Source organism: Porites lutea, chromosome 2 (assembly GCF_958299795.1).
Source record: "Porites lutea chromosome 2, jaPorLute2.1, whole genome shotgun sequence".
Lineage (NCBI taxonomy): Eukaryota > Metazoa > Cnidaria > Anthozoa > Scleractinia > Poritidae > Porites > Porites lutea.
The window spans coordinates 56,702,551-56,714,330 of record NC_133202.1 but is presented as its reverse complement, the minus strand read 5'-3'; the positions used below and the strand labels follow the sequence as shown (position 1 = coordinate 56,714,330).

The 11,780-nt window shown below is 37.7% G+C and overlaps 1 protein-coding gene across 1 annotated transcript; it reads left to right on the top strand.

Moving 5' to 3' along the window:
- Positions 1–759: 759 nt before the first annotated feature.
- LOC140927246 (rhodopsin, GQ-coupled-like) lies at positions 760–10,970 on the top strand. Its single transcript, XM_073376885.1, has 2 exons — positions 760–857; positions 9,221–10,970. The coding sequence occupies exon 2, from the start codon at positions 9,225–9,227 to the stop codon at positions 10,248–10,250; it is 1,026 nt and encodes a 341-aa protein (XP_073232986.1). The 5' UTR covers positions 760–857; positions 9,221–9,224; the 3' UTR covers positions 10,251–10,970.
- The last annotated feature ends 810 nt before the right edge of the window (positions 10,971–11,780 follow it).

The window sequence follows — 11,780 nt, the reverse complement described above, 5'->3', positions numbered from 1 at the left end:
TGGCCCTTAGGCATCCAGAATCTGTTAAAATTGATTATTAATTATTGCAATTGTTTGTTAAAAAAGACTTTTTCTCCCTGCAATAATACCTTGATCTTTTGAATAAACACTCACACGTCTTTTAAAAGCCCATCTTGAAAAAGACACTGCATGAATTTACTAGTAAGAAAGGATTGAGAATTAAAAATTAAAAATGACATTCTTTGTCTTAGGTCGAAAAACCAAGTGAAATCAAATTACGTTAAATATCGTTTCTGCATTAATTAAAGAACTGATAACTTCTCTCGGAAAGACAACTTTCCTTAGTTATCACCGATACGTGCCTTGGGTGGACTTGGGTGGAATGCAAAATAAAGCTAGATGTTATTAAAATTTTCGAAAAAAAGAAGAATAACAGCTCCATTTTTTTTGCCCACTCTACAGACTCCATTATCCCCGTCGAACTATTTCATTGAAATATTTTGTTTGAAATAAAGATAGTGCCCCAGTAACATGACAACAATCTGTGTCACTAAGGCGCCTTTTCAGAAAAGCTTAAAGACATAATGACAAAGAATAATACAATATGATTAAAAAAGTATTATTGTAAAAATATTTGCGTATCAACTTTGTTCTTAGTTTTGGTGGTTTGAACACCTGGTTAGATCAGCCAATGAAAAGACACTTCATACTAGCCTCAATTATTAATGTTAACCAAAATAGCTGTCTATAATGTTCCATCAAATCCGTTACAAACAAAGAAAATGCTAGATTTCAAGAGCTTTGCCCTCTTGCGCATTAGAAGAATTAATTCTTACCAATGCTTTGGGTAACATCGAACTGAAAGATCAGAAATAACCGACAACTTTTTAGTCTAGGTAAGTGTCATGTTTCGAAGTATCTGGGCCCAGTACAAGACTTACCCATTTGATTTTTTCAGCGCCTTACGCACATATTTCTATCAGAACGCGGACGAAAATTGCAGTCAAAGATTTCTAGATAGAAGATCTTTGACACGAGTTTCGGTACTCATAAGTCAACACGGGTGAAACAACTTTTGGGTTTTTTAGTAACTCTTTCAACATCATTTGTGTTAACTACAACGTAAAGGAAACTAACACCAAAAAACAAACAAAACAAGAGATTCCTTGTCGCTATTCAACTTTCAGACATTTACTTTGAACGAAAGCATCAAATATTCACTTTTGACTATTTGTTAAAATATAAAAGGTTGTGGACGTGAAAAATGCCAAATGTAAAAAGATAAAAGAAAATGAGACACGAAACCAAAGAACATTTTCCATGTTTTGTTTTAACTTACTCATCCCCACAGCAATATGCAGATTTACTGAAAAATATCTTTGATAAATAAATTTTCAATCTATAACTCAATGTTAACAATTAGCCTTCAGTAGATTTAAACAAAATATTAAAGGCCACTTGTCTCTGGTTTGAGCGTATTTGAATAGTCAACAATTGAATTTTGTGGGAGTTATAAGACACAGGATTCTCACCTAATCACTGCTTTAAAATGGAGTAGAGTTCGAGTGAAAGATAGGCTTTTTTGTGAGACATTATCGATAATGACTATTTTTCTTTCATTTTCGTAATTTGTATCTTTCTTAATAAAATTAGCATCACCGAGTTTCAATGAAATATTTGCAGTCATCTGTGTGAAAACGACACGTATTTCATAAAAGAGGTGGTTTATGTAGAAATCCTAATGGAATTTAGTAAACCCTTTGTGCTCTAAATTAAATTTATCCTGTTCAATACGTAAACATTTAAAGCGACAGGAATTGCGACGCTTAAGATAGATTGATAGATTAACAGATAGATAGATAGATAGATAGATAGATAGATAGATAGATAGATAGATAGACAGAGATAGCTTGCTTTATTATCAACAGAGAGCCTAAATGCACATGTGTTTACAGAGATAGCAAAGATTACAATGCAGATAAATGATAGTACAATGGACGTGGAAATGCAGTAGAAAATCTCTTTGACTACAGAGGTGTATACATTTGTAGAATTTATACCATTAGACAGAATATATTTAACGCATGTTTCTCTTTCGCGAAAACGATCACATACGTATTTAGCGACCATTTTTTGGGGTTTTTTCTCCTTGCTTCATACTTATTAACTTTGCAAAAGCGGCGCTTGGAGTCATAAAGTCCAGAAATATATTACTTTCTGGTTTAGCTTATTGAACAGCTCTCTCCTAGGATCCCTATAAGCTATGCAATTCATCAAAAAGTGCTCCTCGTCCTGTATTCCAGTTTTACATATTGGACAGATTCTTTGGTCTGGGTGATGATAGGGTTTAGCGTATCGCCCACTTTCAATTGCAATTGTAGCTTATGTTTGCTTAATCTTAGCCTTGTGATTGCTACTCTATGATTGATTTTTCTTACTTTTGTGAGGTAATTTTCGTAGTTGTGGGTAAGTTTAAATTTTCTGAAAGTTCTTTGTGTTTTTTTTATATGGGTCCTTTCGTTCGTCATTGTGTATTTCGCTAATCCATGTTTGTTGTTCTATGTCAAAGAGTCTATGTCGTAGTAGTTCATGGTTGCGGGAGTGTTCGTTTTCACTGACCATATGTCGCCAAGACCTGAGAGTTTTAATTTGCTTGGCTGAAGTTCCTTTTTGTCTTGGCCAATTAGATCCGCAAATGCTATTCCAGAGAGTTTATTTTGGTGCTCCGGCTCCCAGAATTTCAACCAAAATTTAATAGCTCTGCGCTTTGTCTTCGTTCGCATTGGGAATCGGCCTACTTCCGATCTGCACGCATTTGGGCTACAGAATTTGTTAACTCCCAATACCCACCTAAGGAACTTTGTTTGTACAATCTCGATAGCTCTGCGCACAGATTTTAAAAATAGTTTACGTCTGATAAGACCCCCCGCATGACTCAGACAAACCTTGCTTCTCAAAGGCTTTGTATGCGCGTTTACCGAGTGTTAAGTCAAAACATTGTTTTTTTTTCGCGTATTTTCATCGGGATATGGTAAACAACAAGCGTTGCAGCTGGGAAGAATATGAGAGGGACTCAAGGATTCCTGAAAAAGTGGTCTGAGTCACTAAATAAATGCGAGAAATCCGGAAAGAAAGCGAAGTACGCTGTGTTTTGTGGCAGTGATTAGGCAGCCTGAAATGTTTTGAAAGAGGTAGATACATGACAGTGTTAAATTTATTCCATTTTCACGAATTCTCTGATTTAATTCTTCCAAAAACATAAAATGCTTCTTTAGAAATCTCAAGTGATTTCAAACATTGCCCTTGGTTTGAGGTAGACTCAATCGTCGACCTTGGGCGTTTTGTGAATACTCATTGTTTTCAGCACCTCACCGGCGTGACGCCCTGAGTCAGTTTTCAGGATATCCAGAAAAACTATAATCCGGAAACCTCCCTGAAACATTTGATGTTTGTTCGCAAACGCCAAGCAATTCTTAAACAGGTTTGGTCTTGTAGTGGACGAAGAGGAACGTATTTGAATCTTGAATCGCGGGGACGGTTTTCAGAATACTAGGGAACTTAAGCACCAGACCAGAAAATGCCTTTTAAAGATTTGCGTTAAGTTTTGTTTCTTTCTTACGAAGAAAGCATGATTTCAGACGAAGAATTTCTACTTTTGTATGACCAATACTCTTCGAAGAACCTAAAATTTGAACCTCTGGTTTCAACCTGAGAACTCGCGTTTTGAAGTCCATGACCGTGGCTCAAGAACGTCTTGACATGCGCAGTGGCTGTCATTCTGCAAAAATACTTCCGTTTGGCGTCCGTGGTACCAAGAACGTCTGGTGCTTAAGTTTCCTACCGTGGCCTGTAACGGCCCAGCAGTCTAAAATGTAAACTACGTAGGTCTCTCTGTTTTTCAAGAAAATCTGAACTTATCGAATATCTGGTACGACTGCCACTCTTTCTACTTCGGCAAAGAAATCGAAATTTCTAAACAATTATCAAATTTTCTTTAAAGAATTGATGAGAATTCTTTGAAAACATTTACCGGCTGGGCTGCAAATAAGGTATCGAGACACGGTGTTTTAAAGTTCTCCCATTTTCCGCTCTGCCTCAATCGTTTGCTCTTGAGCAATGTTTTGATTTGTTCTACATTACATTTTCTAGGACGTTCGTCGAATGTCGAAACTGGAACGCTGTTAAAAGCGCTAAAACGGCGAGCAGAACTGATCTCAAACTGTGCGTTTCCATACAGCGTTCTTGCGACCTCTAGCAGAAATGACCAACGTTTGTCTGAGTCTCGGTGGGGGTCACGTTTTTGTGACGTCATCTGTGCGCAGCGCTATTGGATCCTTTTCTAACTTTCGATCGTGATCACCCCCCCCCCCCCCGAGACTTCGCTTCCGTACGTGAGTATCGGGGCAATAACCGTATCAAAAATTTTCATAGTAAGTTGTACATCGTCTCTGAAATGGTCGTCAAGAGCTGTTGTACAGAGCTTTAAGGACAACCTTCTTTATTTTCCCGGCCGACCTTCAAAATACTTAGTGATAGAGAAGAGGTAACCATGATAATGTCTAAAACGCAAACAAGTATCCTTCAACAGTATAAGGGCCTCTTCATATGAGCCTGGTTGACCGGGCTGACCCGGTTTCCGAGATCTCGCCATACCTCTAAAAACTTTATAAAATTTTCGATGTGTTCATATGACAGGCGGGCTGGTTCAGTTCCATAGTTCTCGGTAAGCAGGCTGGAAATTTTGCTATGTGAACACTTCATCCCGGTTACCAAGATGAACGGCGGGATGAATTCTGGCGGTCTGAATGGCATTGTCTTGCATTTCCTGCACTATTTTCCTCATCATAAGTATCCCATTTAACTGCAGTGATACAGCTTTAAAAGTCACCCAAGCTATGATATGCCCGAAAGTTAAAATTTTTGTGTTTCGCCATGTTTGCTTTGTTTCCCGAATTTGCCACTAGAACTTGTCCCCATGATCTTTAACCTTTTCTCATCTTGGTAACCAGGCGTGATTCAACCGGCCTCATGTGATGGAGAGGCCTTAAATATTCCGTATATCTGGGATTTCGTTCAAATTATGAAAAGAGCCATAAAAACAGTAATACCAAAACCTGGCTTCTAAATCGGTAGATCACATGCGTTACAAGGAGGCTTCTAATCCACTTTCCAGCCCAGGCCTAAATCTAGCACTTCAACTCTCGGTCGTCAAGTATCCCTTCAAGACGTCCATGCACCTTTTGATCTCGAGAATGATCTGGTGAGCCTGTCTCCGTTACCTCTGGAGCTATATAGCAAAAGCAGCCAGGTGTTTTTCTACCAGAGAAAAATAACAAATAAATTAAAATAGATGTCGCGTAATATCGAAAGAACTCAAATATTTCTTCTAACACTTGGAAAAAAAGTATCATTTATCCGTGACTAACAATTTTGACAATGCCAGTACAGATACTATATGTTACGCAAGGGTGTAAACTAACGGGGTGGGAAACACGTTTTAATTTAGATTCCAAACTGAAAACCTATTTATAAATAACTGTAGGTCTAGCTAGGTCGCAATACTCTTTTTTGTTACTTTGGTATTTTACGGCTGTTAAAGAGTTTTATCTGTCTTTGTTGTTGATGCTTTCGGTAGAAATTGATTCGAGCGTTTTGCGAATCTAAGGGCTAACTATGTCTCAACTGACAGAGCTACTTAAAAGTATGCTTCATAGGCTATTCGGCGGCCCTTTGCAAATCCAAGTTCATAGTAATGTTAATAAATTGCTTAACAATAAGTTTAAGTTGCTTTAAGATTAAATCACAGTTTTCCATTTCACAAGCTCACTATGAGGATAATTTGTAACTCTTTGTATTTTCTTTATTGGCGGGGCAAACAAATTGTCGATTATGTCATATATAGCCTTTTATCATTGCGTTGCTTTTTGATTGGTTGACTAAAAACTAAGAAAAGTATCCATTAGTTGATTCATGTTGTTTAAGGATTTGTGTGGGAATTTATCGTAAGATTGATAAAACACATAAGCAGCCATTTAAGTGTACATACCTCATAAAGAGTTGTGTCTGTGCAGTCTTCTTACAGTTTCCAGCCCTATAAACGCCATTTTAGCAAGCTTTATCTTAAAAGTAGGTTGAGTTTGATCGTCCGGGTGAACGTAGTCCTGAATAGGACTGTTGTTGTTGACAGTGACTGACGTTTCGACAACCTGTGCGGTAGTCATCTTCAGAATCAAAGTGAGTTGTATCACGTCAGTTGAGGATATTATTTCTACAGACTACTATCAACGGCTTTCTAAAGTAAGACGTCCTATTCAGGACTACGTTCACCCGGACGATCAAACTCAACCTACTTTTGAAATGACTCCTGGGTTCAAACCTTTTTTCAGTTTTAAGCTTTACCTGGTAGTTTTGGTATCTCTCGTACTAAGAAGAAGACGAGGGAAAACTGGGCTGCCCTACGCTGCCAGAAGAAAAAGCTCCAAAAATTACCTTCATTCCACTCCAATCGCTCCAAAACTTCGCTTGAGCATAGACACGGTCAACAACGGTCCTTTTGAGGACCACGTTCACCCGGACGATCATGCTCAAACTACTCATGAAATGACTCCTGGGTTCAAACCTTACACAGTTTTAATAACTTATCAAATAATAATTCTATGCTTATGTTGGAACCGTAATTAGTGACCAAAAAAATAATTGGCTGTTCTGCGTGACCAAAAGGTGTGGAGAATGTAGGCTGTCATTACAAACTGAGGTTACACACGCAAATTTCACCACCAAGCCTCGTTTGCGAACCATATTCTTCGTATTCATTCACAGTCATTGTGCATGGGTATTATTTTCAACTCTACTGCTGTGGGAATTCATTTACGTAAAGCTTAGCAATTGTACAATTTCAAAACAAGGGTTGATGGTCAAACGATTTTGTCCAACGAAAAGACGCATAAGGTTACAAGACTTGCATGGCTTGTCTTTATTTTCCAATAAAAATACTAAAAAAAAAGTCAAAGTGCCATATTTCAATTTAAGTTATTCATTGCTAGTGGAGGCCTATTGAATGAACATGGAACATAGGTGGTAATGGGACAAGGCTAGCTTATTGGCTAGGCGGGACTGTACCATTCATCATAAACATGGGATAGCGAGTTCCACAAATTTAGATTGGCTAACTTCAGTTGTTGCGGCACTGGCTGATTAAAACAAACTTAGATGAGACTGATAATGCAACAATATAGTTAAAATGATATTTACTGAAAGCTTCCTGGAATTGAGCAAAAATTTAAAGGTTAGAGCACACTTTTACTTACTTAGAGGAGTTATACTTGTGGTGTTACCACCTGGAAATATATCGACATTTAAAATATAGTATTAGCGCGAAGAACTCTATTTCACTTGCTTAGGATAGGATTTTACGTATTGGATTTTAATGGATCTGTTACATTTATGTACAAAATTGTTCTTGGTCAACCATGTTTTCGCAACAAAGAATAGCCGACTAAAAACGGACAGTCATTAGCTTCCTTTTTCCGCTTTATACTCTCTAAAAAAGAAAAAATAGGCTTTGCAAGTCAAATGTCCGTAGAAAAAAGTTAATCTGGGTGACCTACAAGAACCAGCGGTCCTTGAAGGTTCTTCAGAATCAGAGTTCGTAATGGTGACGTCTTCAGTGCAACGCCTAAGCTGTATAGGGTGTGCAAAATATTTCATTTATGTTTCCAAAATTGACGATATAGGATAGAAACTTTAAGCACTCACTTCCCCATGGATGCCCAAGAATGTAGCTATTCATGCCAAAACCTACAGTATGAACGGTTTTGTCTACTCAGTTGTAGCGGTACTTGAATAAGACAATAACAGATATTAAATTTGCGATGTCTCACGCTTTTTTATTTTATATTTTACCATGATATAGTTTCTTACAAATGCGTTCGGCAACTAAGGGCTTCAAACAGATTCCAAAGAAACCGTCCGTTTTGTGAAGATAACACTGCTGGACGCTATCTCTTCTGAATATTGAGTAAAAGACTGCTATGATTACTTTAGACATTTAGGATGACCTTCTTCATTTCCATTGCAAACAAATATTACAGGCCAACAGACATAAGTTTATCACACCTAGAAATGTAATACCTGAAACTCAGTGTCAATAACAATAGCAGGTGGTTATTTCTAGGCGACCTTAACCCTCTCAGAAATATGCTTAGAACCACAAAAAGAAAGAATAAAAGAAACCTTTTTAGGTAGGAATCTTTTGCGGTTCACCGCGGTATTCAGTAGATTGTTCGTTGTACAGATAGAAGACCAAGACAAAGTGTGTAAATAATGATTTAAGAGTTAATCCGAAAGCATTAACTAACATCTCATTAATTGCTTTAAAAAACTTTAATCCAAGTAACAACGTAAAGAAATCAGTTTATCAAAGTGACATTTTGCTAAAACACAGCCAATCAAAAAAGCGATCTCATTAACATGCATATAACATAGTCATGAACTGGTGTCCCAAACAATGGATCAACAAGCGTTAAAATACTCAGTCTTTATTTCCCACAATATGCAATTCACTAACATAAGTAAAGGAACGTCACTACAGTAATCAATCACGTGCTCGATTTTTGAAAACTCTAGGTAGACTCTACATGAATCGAGTAAGATCTCTGTTGAGAATGTGCGTCATGCTGCTACGATGTAGTTTCGAATCCAGGCCTAATAGCTGTGCGCTTTCTACAGCGGGCTCGATTATTACAATCAGTTCATCAATGAATGGATGCTCTCCCTTGAAAAACAACAGTTTGGCGAGAGAAAACAAGATTGATTGGTCCAGACGTTTGGGCGGCGGTGACCTGAGGCAGAGCCTTCTGTTCTCCTCCTTACTTAAGAAGACAAAAGTAGGCTCTGCTCGCGCGCGAAGTGTTGCGGCGTCACAACAACAACAACAACGACGACGACGACAACAAACACTGGATTTCTCATATTTGTGCCTTTCGTGCAGCCCAATTTAAAAACATTCTTGATCCGTTAGTCCGTTAAACCGTTATCTCGGCTCCGTTGAAGTGCGTAAAATCAATTTATGCAGTTTTCATTTCAGCGAGGTAAAATTTGAATCTCGACATAACACATCCTTCAGAGATCCCCTTTAGTGGAAAAGTATTCCAGTATTTTTGACACTGATTGGCGTATAAATAAAAGGTATGGTAATTAATTCGACAACTGTTCACACAGAGATGAACCTAATACAGTATGTTTTTGCATTCCTCTTCAGTGAAATGACAACCGTTCCAACTGGAAACAGCTCCATTGGCGATCCTCTTGGAAGAGGAAACGTCCAAATCGGCTTAGAAGTCTTCATTTCTACCTCAATCTGCCTACTCAGCTTTTTGGGAAACTTGCTTGTTGTGTACGCCATTCACACTGATTCTAGACTCCACACCATAACAAACATGCTAATTGAAAGCCTGGCGTACAGTGACATTTTGATGGCAGTCTTCCACATGCCATTTTGGATCATTAGTCTTCGTTATGGGAAATGGGTTCTTGGTCACGTGATTTGCGAGATAGTAGGTGTCACGCAGCTCATATTTGGCATCGTGTCATTGTTAACCATGACGGTCATTGCCATCAATCGCTACTTTAAGGTTGTTAAGCGTCAATTATACACACGGTTCTTCTCCAACAAGAAAACTACATATATCGTCAGTGCGTTATGTTGGTTCCTTTCGGTTCTCGTGAATACGCCGCAGTTATACGGCTGGGGAAATATTACATACCACGTATTTTTCACAGATTGCACCTGCGAATGGAAAAGCAAAGATATTTCCTACATCCTTTTCTTGTGCATCACAACGATCTTCATCCCCGCAACCATTATATTCAGCTGCTACTTCATGATCTACAGGACAGTAAGAGCTAGCTCCCGCAGGGTCCAGGGTCATTCAACGTTAGCCAATTATGGAAAAGCACTTGAAGACAAATCAGAAGTCGCAGTCTTGAAGACTTCATTAACGGTGGTCTGTGTTTATATGTTGTGCTGGACTCCTATCTCTGTCATTGGTTTTATGGAAGCGTTTGGGAAAGAAAGCCCTCGATTGGCTTACCTTATCTCATATGTTCTGGTATATTGCAGCAACATGACCAATCCTTTCATATATGGCTTAATGAACCCGCAGTTTAAACGGGCTTTTGCAATCATTTTGCGACTTCGAGAATCAAGTGAGGTGGTGATGTCATTGCCTAGGAGTCAGGTGTTAAACTCACAGGTAGACTTCACAGGAACATATACCGTTAAAGCTTAACTGTCCTTCCGGCCTTGGGGCGTCACTTATTCAAGGAAACAACTATGTAGGCTGCAGCTACTTGATCATAGATAGATACTCTTGCCGAAAGTAGGCCTGCATTGAACGTTGATTTTAGTAAAAGAATATCGTTTTGAAGACCCGTTTGAGGCCTGGTTAGTTAACTTCGGTGGCCGCCAACTCAGGACAGGACAGCTCATAAAATGAGGATTTTTATAGAACAACAACAACAACAACAACTTTATTTAAAACTTTTAATTATACATGTAAAAAAAACCTACAAAGCACCTTAACTATACCCTGACTCTCCGTAAGAGATGTACAGAAATCAGTTCAATATTGTATAGTCAAAAGTTTTGCCGAATTATTTGGGTTTAAAACTTATAACGCTGTTGTAAGCTAAGGGCTTTTTGATCACCTGGCCAACTCAGGGAAAATTTCCTGAATAATTGTAAATAACTTCATTTAAAGAGCACTGTCACAGGGAATTCTTTTCATATTTCTTTAAAACTTAAGACGTATCCCTTCTGTTACACGAGCGGCCTTCTGTTCCATCAAGGGAAAGGTTGATGTTCAAGGCGATATTTTTGAAAAACAAAAAAGAGATTTAAGAACACATTTATGTTGAGGTTGAAAACTTTAAAAGATAATGATATAAATGAAATTGACTTAAAACTTTTTTTAAAGTACTTGGTAATGTGGCACAAATCACAATTAACGTTTTCCTAGCTGAACATGATTCGCTGATATAAAAAACAAAGTGCGAACTTTGACGCAAACTTTAAAATCCTCAAGAAATGCGGAGGGAAACTTGAGTGTCTGATATTTGAAAGAGGGAAAAAGGAAAGCGGACCTAACTCAATACTCAATCGGACTTCATCCTTTCGAGACTCTTTATTTAATTCCGGTCATTTTCCATTTACACGCTTCAACTTCAATGCACGCCTTCCGCACTTTCTTTGTCTTTATGTATATCAGGAATCATTTTAATTTCTTAGCTATTGATAATGATGACATGAAGCCATCGAAACGTCAAGAATATTTTGTATCATTCATTTTCTGTTTTAAAACTCGTTTATTTAAATTTCTCCTTGTGACTGTATTATTTTTATAACAGTTTCAAGTCATTGAACTGACGTGGTTCCACCAGACACAATTGTACAACGTCGTTGCTTTTTTTGTCGAAATTGTCCACCTTAAGGAAGACATGTCGTTGTTTCCCTTATAAAAATTCAACTTTCATTACTTGTAATTAAATTTTTACCAAATTAGTACCGAATACGGCAGTTATCAGGTAATAATAATAATAATGGAAACTTTATTTGTGTTTTTGAATGTACAATTGCAAATCTCGCTACGTATAGGCAATTTACAAATGCTGCTTGAGATTGGATTATTAAAAAAACAACAACAACAACAAAAAACAAAAACAAAACAAAACAAAAGCTAAAAATAAATCAAAATTGTATTAAGTCTGGGCTATACCAGTTCCTATTTCTTCAACAAAAGATGTAATATGTTGCTCTAATG